The 15,137-nt window shown below is 44.6% G+C and overlaps 1 protein-coding gene across 1 annotated transcript in view; it reads right to left on the minus strand.

The window, feature by feature from the left end:
* Positions 1 to 1,571: 1,571 nt before the first annotated feature.
* GRHL2 (grainyhead like transcription factor 2) overlaps positions 1,572 to 15,137 on the minus strand; it is a gene marked incomplete at its 3' end in the record, with an annotated part of 96,193 nt that continues 82,627 nt past the window's right edge. Inside the window, exons 14-15 of the mRNA XM_084229291.1 lie at positions 4,238 to 4,302; positions 1,572 to 1,686 (exon numbers count right to left, since the gene is read on the minus strand). Coding sequence (XP_084085417.1) covers positions 1,572 to 1,686; positions 4,238 to 4,302 — 180 coding nt within the window. The remainder of the gene's footprint in view (positions 1,687 to 4,237; positions 4,303 to 15,137) is intronic.

Genomic DNA, 15,137 nt, shown 5'->3' on the forward strand with positions numbered 1-15,137 from the left:
GCTCCCAGGTTAGACATCAAAGTGCTTTACAAAAAAATCTGGGCCTTTACTCCAAATCTATCCTAGCTCCCGGACCGCGGTGGGGGATGTGTCTGGCTAACAAAAAGCTAGTGCTCCAACCCTCCAGGGTGAAGCCCCAGACCACTGACCTGCCTCTCAGAGGGGCCAGTGGCCCCTGCAGTTTACGATTTTTGTTTAGGGAAGCGTCTTCTCCCCTTGTCTCCCAGGGCGTGAAGCAGGCGGACTGGGCCTCCTCCCTCCCAGTTCTGCCATGGAGCTGGTTTCAGAAGATCCAGGTCTAATGGGATATTCTTATTCCTTTCAAATCCAGCAGAGGCAGCTCGTCCCTCCTTCTCTGTTGAGGCCCAGGTGGCAGCTGTGGGCTGCGGATTCAGAGCTGAGCTGTGGGCACCACTCTTGGAACTGCAGTTGCACCTTCAAAGGGGGCCACTCGAGATGAAGAATCGCTTGTAAACTGGGCGGCTCTGTGCAGTCACCAGGGGCCTCCTGGTAGCCAAGTTCTGCCGAGGACCCAGTGGCAGGGACCCCGGGGCAGGCCCTGCAATCTCTCCAGAAAGCTCAGACAGTGCCAACACCAAAGTGGGAGGAGCTAGAGCCTCAGACAATCTGACCTCTGCCTCGAGACAGCTCAAAGAGAGAGGGAAGCTAAGCCAGCCACCATGGCACACAGCGGTAGCCTTGAGGGTGGAGTGTCCCCAGGGAAAGGGAACGGGGACTTCCTCGGGGGATGAGGAACAAGTCTCCAGGCTTGCCCACTGTAGTGTCTGTCTTGGCCCCCTCTGCAGTCATGAGCACCCAGGCCGCAGCAGGGGTGGGAAGCTCTTACAGAAAGCGGAGTCTCCAGGTATGTGCCTCCCTTCAGCCAGTGGCAGTAAACATGCCCACATACCACAGGTAAAATATATTATTGCAATATTATAGACACTATGTACACGAGAACCAGGCATACTTGCTATGTGACTTGCTAATTACAAGGTAGCTGACTGTCTTCCTGTACAAGGCCTGGTAGTCACTCACTGGGAACCCCTGGAGGTATTTAGCAAGATGACCTTCCCCAGAGTGACCTAAAGGTTTTTGACCAGTGAGGGGGCATCGAACTCTTACCCACCCTCTCACTACCACAACAAGAAGCCCCTCATTTCTCCAATCACTCAAAAGTTGGGAGAAGGGACGAGACAGTTTCAGGCTCTTCAGGATGAACGAATTGGCTGTGTTTCCCTTGAAGTGGAGGGCTCTGGATGGTCTCATCTGGAGCCAGCAGTGACCTGCAGAGTCCTGGCGGGGTCACCAACCCAGGATCCAGAAACAGGTGGACAATAAATAAGGGTCTGACAGGCCCAAGCCACCTACTCGAGGGGCTCCTCGCAGGAGCTGGTGGGGGCCAAGCATACTGACACGGATTGGAGCTCTGGGCCTTGCCCCGTCAGCGCAGTCATGTAACAGCAGTGTGAGATGGGTGAGGCGGGTCTTCAGGTTCTGGGGACAGGGCCTCTCTCGCCCGGGGAGGAATGTACTGGGGGCTCCTGCCAAGGGGGAGCCGAGACCAGGGCTCAGATCTCCATGAGCGTGATCTTGAAGCCTTCCACCATGCTCTCCATGTTGAGGATGAAGGTGTCCTCATTCGAGTAGTGCTCAATGATGTTGTCATCCATGTTCACCAAGATGCTGCAGGGAGAATGAAAGAGTGGGGGAAGCCGTGAACAACACACTCTGCGAAGGCAGGCTCTGGGCTGGGGTGCACTCGGCCCATTCTTTTGCAAGTGAGGTTGGGAGGGGGTGGAGGAAGGAGCAGACAGGCAGGGAAATAAGCTCTTCATAGTCTGTCTAAAACCAGTTAGAACCAACCTCATGACTACAGACATCATTCAACCCAATCCTCCTGCTTTACAGGTTGGTAAACTGACACCCAGACAATTTAGCACAGTCAGAAGTCACAGACATTGACAGAGACGGGATCTAAACTGTCAAGTCCTAACTATTTTCATTAAGCCACGCTGCCTCTTGAAAATACATTTTTAAAAAGTACTCTATTTAGGAGGAAGATAAACAAGAACGGCAGCTGCCCTTGGTTAAACATATAATATGGCCAATGTTTCCAAGACCTCATATTTAATCCTCATGGCAACCTGGAAGATAGGTGTGATCATCGCCAATTTGTAAATGAGACAACTGAGCCTAGCAAAGTCGGGTCATTTCCCCAAGTTCATGCAAGAAGTTCACAGCTGAAACTAGTTTTGCCTCACTCTGAAGCTCACACTTTACCATCTGTGACCTATTCCTTGCTTCACTATCTCCAGTAGATATAATTTAGAGAAAACCAAATTCCAGGGTCTGTCAATGATTTAGATGTACTGGAGCTAGACCCATTCCTTAACTGACATATCTTAGTTTGAGGATGAAGACCCGACTCTATAATTTTACAGCTATGAGCCATCAGGCAAGTGGTTTAGGTGTTCAGAGCCTCAGCTCCTGAGATTTCTGCAAAAACAAAATAACAACCCTGCTTAGGGAGTTGCTGTGAGAACTAAACATAGGCAGGCCTGACATAGTGCTCAATGAAAGTAAAATGTTATCACCATTGGCATGTACATCTGCACTGAGGATTTCTGCTTAGCAATAAAACCTTGAGACACCACTCATATCTCACCATCAAAGGAACACAGTCAGCCTATTGCATTGACCTTGGGAAAGTGTAACAGGCATTTTAGTGAGCTTTCCAACAAGGTCTCAAGTGGCAAAAATGTCCCACTTGATTCCCAATCAACCAAGGGACCCGTCACTCAGCAACCCAGATGTTCAAAGCCCTTATGAAAGGGGTCCAAAGTAGAGCTTCAAGAGCCTTTTGTTGTTGTTGTTGTTGTTGTGTTTTGAAGAAAATAGCTTCAGAAGCTGATTCAATGAAGATTCTCTCCTAGAGCCTCTACTCTTAGAACCTCATCATAGGTAGCCCCATGAGGGACTAGAGGAGGCAGACAGCAGAATGTGAGATTAAGCCCTTGAACTTTGGGGCCACAGACTTGGATTCAAATATGTGCTCTGTCGACTAAACATGAGATCTTGGACAAGATGCTTAACCTTCATCTATCTCAGTTTTGTCAGCAGGGAATTAAGCATAAGAATCTACCTCATAAAGTGGTGAGGAATAGAGACACACATATCAATTACGTACTGGGGCCCAGCGCCAACTGATATCCAATAAATGAGATCTACTGTTCTTAAACTGAGAACAGCAGGGCCAATGACCTTTAGATCACCTTGTGAAAACTCACCTCTGAAGAATCCCCTTTGCCCTAAATTCTTTCTGTTCTTTAACAGTGATCCCAAGAGCAGCACGCGAGTCCCACTAAGTCTACTCTTTGCAGAAGGGGGACTTTGTCACTCTCCCCAGGGTCCTCACTATGCCCAGTCCCCTCTACTTCATCCACTACCCTGTAACTGGAACAGGGTATCTCAGCTGAATCACGTCCAGGCATGATTAAGCTTCTCCTTGCTCAGTCTCGTCCTTCCTTTGGAAGGACAGCACACAATTTTTATGAAAAGTGAACAAAAGAGCAAACAAAAAACAGGGCCTCCCCTGGTGGCGCAGGCGGTTGAGCAGCACCCTGTGAAGCTGTCCGCAGCCTCTGCAGTGCTGGTTCTATCCCAGCCTGCTGGCGAGGGTCCCACATGGTGAGCAGACCTCTCCGGTTTCGCCCACTGCTCCCCTCAGCAGTGTATTTCAGTCAGTCTGCCTGTTCTGTTCCCCACTCTGTCTCTGTTGAATCCTCTCACCCTCCCGTGCATCTGTCCTGTACCCTGGTTCTTGTGTAAATAAATAAATCTTTGGGGGAGAAAAAAAGGAGCAAACAAAAAACAGACACTATCTTTTTTTTTTTTAAAGATACTGTGTAGGGGCCTCCCCGGTGGCGCCATTAGCACTGCACTATGAAGCAATCGCAGCCTCTGCAGCACGAGTTTGATCCCTGGTCAGCCAGGGAGCAACTCACATGGCGCAGCAGACCTCTCCTGGCTCGCCCGCTGCTCCCCTCAGCAGCGTATTTCAGTCAGTCTGCCTGTTCTGTTCCCCGCTCTGTTTCTAGTGAAGCCTCTCACCATCCCTCCCAGATCTCTGGCCTGTACCCCAGCTCTTGTATGCATAAATAAATAAATTAAAAAAAATAATAATGTGTAGACTTATTTGATTCCAAAGTCAATTTAAATTCCAGTTCTTTCTTACCCTTTTTTGCTTTTCTTGTAAAGCTTTGCTATCTTCTCCACAGGCAGTCCGTATTTCTCAGATATCTGTAACACCAATAAGAAAAAGGCAGATAAGCATGGAAGGGAAGCCAGGCAGAGGCAAGAGACTTTACTCTCTTAGAGATTGTCCCAGTGCACTTAATCATGAGTCAAACTCTCGGGGTGCGTTGTGTGTAAGGCTCTCCCTTGGACAAGTCTTAAATCATTCAACCAAAAATTCATCCACTAAAGGAAGGTGACTAATGATGATACTATCCTTTAGATTGGTTGGAAAAAAGATGAACTCTAAGTATGATGATGAATGAACTTGGTTGGATTAAATAAAGAAAAATGTAACAAGTTAAGCTGGACCCTTCTCTCCTTCTTACTTCAAACTAAATTTCAGATAGATCAGGTTTGTATGTGAAAGATGAAACCATATCCGTAGAAGAAAAATCAGAGTCAACTCTTTGTATAGCAATTGTTTTCAAGTGAAGAGCTTTCCAAATAAGAGATGAAACCTGAAGAAGAAGATTAAAAGGTTGATAAAAATAACAGACTTAAAAACACCAGGTTCATGAAAAACACCATAAAAGCTGAAGATAAATAATACCTGGGGAAACGATTTTTGCAACATAAATGGCAGGACTCTCACTAACTTCCTTAAGTTTGAAACAACTTCTGCAAATTAAAAAAGGACTAATATTCAATGGGAAAATGGAACAAAAACAGTGAAAAATAATTTATAGAAAAGTTAGAACCCCTGGTGGCCTTGGGGTTAAGTCTCAGCACTATCATCGCAAAGGCCTGAGAATGATCCCCGGCCAGGGAGCTAACCCACATGGTGCAGCAGACTTCTGTCTCTCCTGCCGCTCCATTCAGCAGCGTATTTCAGTCCATCTGCCTGTTCTGCTCCCCACTCTGTCTCTGGTGAATCCTCTCAACCCCCTTCACTTCCCAGCACCGCTGGCCGACACCCCAGTTCTTCTACACAAAAAAAATAAATAAGTAATAATAAATACATTTTAATGTTTTCACATCTGAAAACCACAGTCATTAAAAGAAATGTGGGAAATACGGGAAGTCCTTATCATACTAAGGGGGGAAAGCTGCAAAACAGCATATTGAGTGTGTTCTCTTTGTATTTTTTTCAAATGTTTGTGTAAACAAAAACATTGAAAGACCCACCAATCTACTAAGTGGCTAACTCTGGAAGAATGGACATAAATATGATTCTTTAACTTTGTATAATTTCGTACCATTTATTTCATTTTCGAAATGACCATGATTGCCTTTATAACGTCACAATGGTTTAGAAATAGATTCTGGAGAGACCTACCATAAATGCCTTTCATGCCTTCTCCCTCCCAAACCCAATCTACCAGCCTCTATTGCGCCCAGCTGCTGCTGCTGGAGCTAATTAGCAGCTGAGACAGGTGAGGTGTGGGTTAAACGACAGGTAGTGTTTCAGGGCTAGAAAAAGAGGCCGCAAGCACTAGAGTCAAGCCGGGAGTTTTGGATGCTCTCGAAAGAGCTTATTCCACAGAGAGTCCTAGATTTCCATCTGCCTCTCCCTCCAACGACACAGAATATGGCCCCCCACCCCACTAATAAGCCCCAAAGAAGCCCAACAGTGGACTGAGGATTGAAAGCACAAAGGGAGGCTGAGGAATAAGTCCCCCCAACCCCGTTGTTTTACATACTGAGTTCATGTCAGCTCAGCAGTGACTGGGATGGAGCACCGAGTAACCCCACAGCCGCACCTAAGCCAGAAGGAGCCCAGGGTGTAAACTAACACATCCCAAGGGTCATGTGCTGTGGGAAATGAAGAAAATGGACAGGCTTTGTGTTGGAGGCATCCATTTGAACTTAAAAAACAAGTAGGTCACTAATCATAGTTTTAGATCAGAACTTTGTATGCCATAGAGCAACCTTCAGGTGTGTTCTTTAATTTTCTGTTCATTTTTTAAAAGATTTATTTATTTATTTATTTATACAAGCACTGGGTACTCTCCCGTGCTTCTGACTACCCAGTGCTTATCTAAATAAATAAATAAATCTTTAAAAAAAAAAAAAGAACAGAAAATTAAAGAACACATCTGAAGGTTGCTCTGTGGCATACAAAGTTCTGATCTAAAACTATGATTAGTGACCTACTTGTTTTTTAAGTTGAGTGAATGAATTGAGGATAGATGGGCAATTCAACTAGCCAACAGCAATAGAAAAGATCAAGCAGAAAAGCAATTTCAAGGTGCAAAGCAAAGGGGCAGAGCATAGACGGAAATCATGAAGGAAAAGAGATTTACCAAATAGATTTAAAAAAAAAAAGGAGTGATAAGATTGCTATTAACAAGGTAACAAGGTAAAGGTTAGGGTTAATGACCTAAAAATGTACATTATGTAATGATTAAAAAACACAATGTGTGAAAAAGGTACAGCAATAATAAAACCTTACACATCCCATAGCATAGCACTTCAGCAAAAATCATTACAGGTGTAGGGAAAAATCAAAATACAACAACGATAGTAGAAGATTTCAATATGTCTCTTTTAGAAGTGTCTGAGTATGTCAGTGCCGCTTCTCAATCTAGTGACACACTCTGAATAATGAGGGGTTAACAAAAGTTTCATCATGCCTCTCCAAGCTTGACATCATTTCCCTCTGGGAGAATTTCTACTTCCTTTATCTCTTCTTCCCAAGCCCAGCACCTGCACTGTTAACAGGTCTATCCTGCACATGTAAATCAAGGGGACACCTGCGCGGGGCTCTGCAGTCAGAGGGCTCTGAGAGAAGACTCGCTGAGCATGTGAAGGAAGGAGCACCCAGGAGTGGCTGTTTCTCAGCACTGAGTACCCACTCCCTGGATTCTAGAACCACTCCGTTAACAGAACTGGTGCACAGAGCAAAAGCTTAAGGAGAACCTCACTTCACCATCATTTCTGGAGTTGCCACTTCCTCAGCCTGCAGGTCCAAGTCATAGCTCCTTAACCTGACTTCTAGAGGCGCTGGAAGAGTACGTACATGAACTCAGATGGGGTTTATTTCCACTAACCCCAAACTTGAATTTAGCACCTCCTTCTATTATAAGCATACAACAATACCAGTATTTTTGTTACCAATGGAAATTACATATACTTTCATGTCCTATTAGAATTATTGCAGATCATTGGAAAATGTCAATTATATTCATCCATCATACTTGAAAATTATTGTAGCTATTAGTCCCACTCAGAGATCATGACATTTCCTATAGCACAAACATGCTCTTACTATGCAGATGGCGACAAATCAATAAAATGAATTTCCCTTGTAATCCAATGTATTTTATTGAATACATTTAAACATATTACTCTGAAAAGCTGCATGGATTTCACCAGACTGCCACAGGGATGCATGTCACAAGAACGAAGTTGGCCTGATAAGCATTCTGTACCCAAGTCCTCGCTGTCTGCCTGGACTCTGAGGATCCAAGTTAATCTCACCTATTTATTATTCTGATTTGCTTGGCCTGCAAGAGCTGGGTTTTTGAACCTTGGTTCATGTCAGTTGGAACTTGTTTTAAAGTAAAATGGAAAATAAAATAAAATAAAATAAAATAGGATCCTTTTGCTACTCAACATCAACAAGTTCATAGTCTTCAGTTCTCATTATTTGAAAGTGAATCAAATTCTTTAATCTTCCCTTTTTAGGGTTTTGACTTCTAGCTTCCCAGAGCATGAACACAAATATCTCCACTCAAAATCAGGTGAGAACAGTCAGAATGAGGGAAGGGGCATAAACTTGCACAATTCCAGCTTCACCTTGGGTTTGCTGGGGCAGCAGCGGCCAGGGCTGGCCTTCACGGGCACTTACTGAGCCCCAGTGTACGAGAGCGCAGAGACGCGCATAATCCTCACACCATTCCTGTAAAAAAGGTCCTTTCAAGAGCCCTGTTTCTTAGGTGAGGAAACTAAGCCTTATTGTCACTAAGTAACTGGCCCAGGGTCCCTCTGCCAGTTAGTGGCAAGGAGAGGATTTGAAAGGTAACAACCAGGCAGGCTGGTTTCAGATACTGAACTCTTAAAATGGACGAATGTTGAGATTTGTTCGAGGGGAAACTCAGGGGCCCCATCCAGGACCAAGAAGCAGCTGGCAAAGCTGAAACCTTGTGCACCAAACTGCCCAGGCAACAGCTCCAGGGGGACAGATTCCTGCCCTCAGGCGGCCACCAAAGGCAAAGGCAGCAAGAGAACATGCTCCTACGTAGGATGGGTTTTGCCACACTCACAGCCCTGGGGAGAAGAGAGACATACAGGATCTCCTGCAGAGGAAGCTGGCCCTCTGTCGTGGTGGGGGGTGGGGCACACAAGAATTCCTTCTCCTGGATGCTGCTACCCATACAGCCCTCCCTTCCATGCCTGGAAAGCACAGGCTAGTGAGAGTGCTCTCAGGATGTGGGGTGTGGGGAGATAAGGGAGTGCATGGTTTTGCCTTGTGCTTTTCAAGTTATCTGAACTGAGCATACATTTTTATAATTTTTAAAATCCCATTATTAATATTTTATTTTTTACTTTTTTTAAAGATAATTTTTTTTATAGAGGCATGTTTTATTTTATTTATTTGTTTGTTTGTTTGTTTTGTTTATACATGCACTGGGTACAGTCAGAAGCACGGGAGGATGAGAGAATTCACCAGAGCCAGAGCGGGGAGCAGAGCAGGCAGAAGGACCGAAGCACACTGCTGAGGGGAGCAGCGGGCGGCAGGAGAGGTCTGCGCGCCATGTGGGACCCTCCTCTGGTGGCCGGGGAGCAGCCAGGGATCGAACTGGCGTCACAGAGGCCGCAGGCAGCTTCGCAACCCAGCCCTCAACTGCTGCGCCACCGGGGAGGCCCCCATTATTAATATTTTAAAGACTTTCTTTACACCCAGGAGGATCTTAGGTCTTACACATATCTCATTAGTGTGTTACTGGTTGTCTGAGGATCTGTAACTTTCATTTCATGGAGTGCTATCTGTGTCCAGAAACCCCAGGTATGTGACAGGCAGACATTGAGCTTTTCATTGGTTTTCACTAAAAGGAACTGGCAAAAACGCCATCAGTCTTGTCTAAAGTTAAACTACCTGTTTTGGAAACCAATGACCTTTGAGTTATAAACTGCTCAGCATGGGCTTTAAGAGGCACATCAAAAAACAGGGGCTTTTGTTTACAGACACTTCCTAGGTGGCTTCATTTGACCTATCAAGAAAATCAGGGAAGACAGGTACTTTTGCCTGTCAGTTACTTTGCCTCCATGCATGAACGACTCAATGGACAGAAGAGTGTTAGGCCTCCCTGGTGGCACAAGGGGGTTAAGTCTCAGCACTATGAAGCAATCAGCAGCCACTGAAGCATGAGTTCAATCCCTGACCAGGGAGCTGACCCACAAGGCTCAGCAGACCTCTCCTGTCTTGCCCCTGCTCCACTCAGCAGTGTATTTCAGTAGATCTGCCTATTCTGCTCCCCACCCTGCTTCTGGTACTCTTCTCGCCCACAGCCCTCCACCTCTGGCCTACACCGCAGCTCTTGTATGCATAAATAAATAAATCCTTAAAACAAAAAGGGAGTGTTACCAGCACCACAGCGATCATCCTCCTTGTGCCCATCAGCAAACTTTCTCTAACTCCTTTCGTTGGAAGAACCTCAGTCTGCCTGCCCACCCCACAGCACTTACTGTCACCCAATATATGCAGAGACATACAATTTTGCATACTATTATTATTCTATGTGTTAGATGTCTAGAAAATGATTTTATTTCCATGTGCTACTTTAAGTGCCATGTATGTAATCTCATTTTATTTCACAACAACATTCCATATTGCTCTTATTATTCTCAATTGCTTCACCTCCTTTCCATTTGTTGTGAGCTGTGATTTGAAATGTTGTTCTTTTAATAACCTTTCCTATGTAGACATCTTCCTGACTGGACTTATATTGCTTGCATGTTTGCTCCATCACTTTGTGGAGTTACTAGACCTTGGGAACCACCCTCTGGACCTCAGTCTCCACATCCATAAAATGATGATGATGATAATATTTACCCTGCCAAACTCACAGGAATATTTGAGGATCAAATGAAACAGTGCATGTGAAATCGGTCACCCTCAGCATTCAGTGTGGTGGCGTGAATCCAGCAGATTCTTGATTCATCAAAAAAGCATTTATGCTCAAGGAGCCGGCCATACACAAATGACAACAGAGACAAAACCCCTGTCCTCGTGGACTTTACAGTCTCCTGAGGAAGTGGGAAAGAATACATGTCTACCAACCACTAAATATGTCAAGTGGTGATAAATGAGATGAAGTAAAACAAAGCAGGATAAGGGGCTAATGACAGAGATGCTATTTGTGTAGGTTGTCTGGGAGGGGGGCATGTGAGCAGGGCTGAGGGGGTGAGAACTGAGCCTGTGGGTATGGAGCGCACTCCTGATGGAAGGCACAGCAAAGAGAAGGCTCTGGATAGGAGTAGCCTTGGGGGGACTTGCAAGGAGCTACAGAGACCTGACCTTCTTCATTTGCAGGATTATTAGGTAAAATCACTTCAAAATGCTGAAAAAAAGCCCCAAAACTTTGAAAACCCATGCCATCGCCATCATCACCAAATTCTTATCTGTAATCAAGATTAAAACCTAAGTATAAGAATAAAGAATTCAAAGTGAATCATCAAAGGTACAGAGATAGGTTGACTGACATACTAAACACGCATATGAAAAGAGAAACATTCTATTTTATCCAAATGCCACAGAATGTGGGAATATTCAGTAACATCAGGTTGAACTTTTTTTTTTCTAACTAGTGTATTTGTATGGATGCTGATTTTCTGTCATGTGAAATAAAGGTCGAGTAGACTCAGAGCCAGTGAATAAGAAGAACTATTTAATATGTCCTATAGAAAAATGATGCAGTTTGACATACATTAAACAAATAACTCCATTCTTCTTGTTGTCAAGATCTCTTTTAAGCAGAAAGAGGAAAAGGGTAGCACAAATAAAGCAGTTCTTCAAGGTAGCCATTGTCCAGATTTTTCCAGGAAGAAAACCAAAGATTCTGAGACTGACATGCTCGGGACTCCACGCCATGACTCGGGCCCAGGTCAGTCATCCCCACGCCTCCTACCCCCAGTCCTCCTTCCTCTGCTTGTTGTTTGCAGGTGCATGTCCTGCAAACATAATCCCATATCCCCAGGGTCTTATAAGAGGCTTCTTTAATTAAGGCAAACTCAGCAATATTATTTCAAGGGTGAATATGATGTCTGCTGGGTATAAAAACCACCCAGTTTCTATAAAACTACTCCACCCTATTAAGTGTCCTGTTTTACAGACTGGGAAATTCGTGTAGGTTGTAGGAACACTGTCATTATCTCCAAACTGTTCAATGAATCTGCCTGATCTGGCACCTTCTGACTCAGACCTCAGTTCCCATCTGAAGGAAGGGTAGCCGTGCTGTTTTATTTTTGTCTTCGTGACAAACCAACATTGAACTTCTGATTGCCAATCCTTTTTTTTTTTTTTAAGGAAAAAAATGCACGACTTATTTTGGGTGCTCTTTATTCTCCAGTACAGGATTTTTTTTTTCTACTTTTTAAATAATGCCTGACTGAGGAGAGGGAATTTGTATTGTAAAAAGAGACATAAGAGAAAGTTCTCCATTGGAAAGTAATTCAATCTTCCTGCTACAGAAGCAGGTGCATCACCTTCTATGCCATTGCTATCACCTTCTCAGCCAAAAGCTCCTGAGTGAAAGTGTGAACTCACTTAGCGCTCTTGACTGCATTTAACAGATGAGGAAGTTGAGGCACAACCAACCTGTTAATAACTAGTTCAGAAAAGGAATAAAATCATGTGAGTGTTGCTCTGAAGCAGGCATTCATATTTCAGTTGAAGACACACATGCATACATTACGCAAGGCATGCTTGACATTTGGTGTTGTGAGATCTGCTGTCCCTGGAAGACAGTGAGTTCCTTCCTCAATAGAGAAAGCATGTGGTCTTCTCACACCACTGATGAAGGGTGAAGGAGGTAGCCTAGACCCAGGCCAGCTCCCCAAATCCACAGGGTTGGGCTAAGAACATGAAGTGGGGTGCAGGATCCCTGCTCAAAACCACCTTTGCAGGAACTTTGACCTCAAAAGAGCAGGAACTTCAACCCCAAAAGAGTAGAATGAGGGCACTTAGTCACTTTGTGGGTGAATATACAGAATTTGAATGAATAGGGTTGAATCTATCAAGTTCCCAGCCAAAGTACCCCCCAACTGAGTCCTGAGCCCACCTCAGGTAGACCATTTAGAAAGGCCAGGTGTGGTACTGTGGGGTGGCATCACCAGAAAAGATCCCAGTGGATCCAACTATTTAGAAAAGCAATGCTGTCAGCCCACATTACACACCAGCTCTGTGGTGAGTGGGGCTGTGGGAATTGATGGGAATTCATTTTCAACCAGTGCCAAGGTTCAACATGATGGCTTTATTGGGTCCAGTACCATATTTCATTATTACACAAATTTCTTTTAAAGTTAGGGGTTTTGCAAATGTTACTTTTAGCTATTAAAATATATACCCCCCCCCCCACACACACACACAAGGATATTATTTTGAAATCAAGAGTCAAAACAAAGCATGGAGCCTCCCCTGGTGGCACAGTGGTTCTTGAGCACTGGGTTGCGAGGCTGCCTACAGCCTCTGCAGCGCCAGTTCGATCCCCGGCCACCGGCAAGGGTCCCACAAAAAAAAAAAAAAAAAAACAAAGCATGGAGGCCAGGATCACATGCCTTCTTATTTGGGGGCTTTGTTTAATATGGGGCCTTGGACAGTGGAGCATAAAAATCATTTCTTGGGAGCAGCCTCCTGCCTCAAGGCTCTGAGAGCAACTCCCACACAACTTTTGGAGTTTCAGATCAAGTTACCTGCACCGTTTCCTGAGTCTCTGCCTCTTCTTACATGCCAAGTCAGTGGAAAATTACATAATGGAATCCCAGTCAAAATGACTTGACATCTATTGGACAATGTCTACAGGAATCTGACACAAAATCTGAGGAAAAGAAGGGACACACACTCTCTTTTTTTAATCTCTTACCCTACTAAAGTTAATGGTCTAGTAACAAAAGCTGGCTAACTTTACTCAAGTTCCTAGGAATCAGGCAGAGTTTTGTATCCAAAGTGTCTCATTTCATTTCCACAACAATCCTGTGAGGTAGGTACAATTCATATTTCCATCACAAGGATGAAGAAGAGGTTAAGAAACTTGCCCAACAAGAGGTTCAGTCAGGATTTAAATGCAGGTTTCTAATCCCAAACCCAGAGCTCATTCACTCGGCCACACTGTGTGTGTGTGTTGTGGGGGCGGGGGGATTGTGGGGGTAAATGTCAGGGTGTAAAATGTCCAAAACTAGTGAGGTGTTGGTCCTCAGAAAGCTCATGCCTTGAAGAGAGCCCCCTTCTCACTCCACTCAGGACCCAAATAAACTGGGGATACAACTACATCGAGCGACACCCAGTGTTTTTCAAAATTCTGCCTTCTCACTTCGTGGTGTGCTCCTCTTCAATGAAATAGGATCTGTTGTTGTAATGGCCACCCCGATTTGCAAAGGCTCCTTGTCGACCCTTTGGGGCTGACCACCAGAGGGCATCACCTGAGAATCCTAAAGGAGCTTCCCTTTTGGGAATGCCTTGTTTGTTCTGTACAAATTAGGAAGCAAGGAGATAGCTTGTATTGGTGCATCAATAAAACTTGTTCTTTCCAGGTGTAATAAAGGAGAGATGAAGTCCTAAGAAATCTGACCAGTCAGCCTAAGGAGCCTAAATTCTCCAAGGCTTTCAAGGTCAAAGGATAACAGGTTTTGCTCTCCACCATGTTCCTCCCTCAGCCCCAGGCAAGCAAAGCAAGGCAGGGAGATGAGGTCCTCTGAGAGTTTCACTCTGCTGTGGTGGGGATTGTAGAGAGATGTTTCTGGGGTGGCTGTTTGAACAGGAGTGAAGGCAACATTTAATCCCACAGTGGTCTACAGAGACCATAGCTGTAGAACATCGAAGGGAAAGGAAGACACCAGGAAAAAGGTGTAATGTATGGGGAAAAGGCATAATGAATCAGCTCAGAATGGGTCTAGGTCAGTGGTTCTCAAACCTGGCTGATGTCAGAATACCATGAGAAGCTTGTTAAAAATAGAGGTTCCTAATCCCTGCATCACATACTACTCCACCTCTATTTCAGCAGAATCAGAATCTGGAGTTGAGGTCAAGAAACAGGCATCTGAAATAACTATTCCGGTAATTTTCATATCCACCATTGTCCTTGGTAAGTCTGTTTCAATAATGTCTAAAAGGCCAGATCGGGGGTATGAAATGTGTCCGAAGGGCCCCTAGAGATGCTTGAATAGCTCATGGGCTTCTCCAGCTCCTAAATCTATCCTCTGGCAATTTTACGGTTGTTTTTGAAAATCCTAGTTCATTAAAAGAGATACAGATCGAAATTTTTGTGTGTTCATTTCTGTTTTTGTTTTCTTCTTATGTGGGGCAGATTAACTAACAACAAACTCCATTCCAAAGAAAAATCCTGCAGGAGATAAAAGATTACCAAGCCCCCCCGCTGTGTTTCTTAGAGGGATGCCTTGATGCCCAGCTCAGAGTCACCTGGTGACTGTGAACCATGACAAAGTTTGGCTGGGAGAAGGGAGGAGGCCTTGGGAAACCCGCATTGGTAAAATTCTTAAGCTTTTCTTATAAAATTAAAGATGAATAAAAGATCTATTTTTAAATGTACCATGAAATTCACCACTTTAACTTTTTAAAATATACAATTCAGTGGCATTTCATATGTCCACAATGTCACGTAGCCATCAGGACCATCTAGTTCCAGAACATTTCATTACCCCAAAGGAAACTCAAAGCCATC

This window comes from Talpa europaea (assembly GCF_964194135.1).
Source record: "Talpa europaea genome assembly, chromosome: 3".
Lineage (NCBI taxonomy): Eukaryota > Metazoa > Chordata > Mammalia > Eulipotyphla > Talpidae > Talpa > Talpa europaea.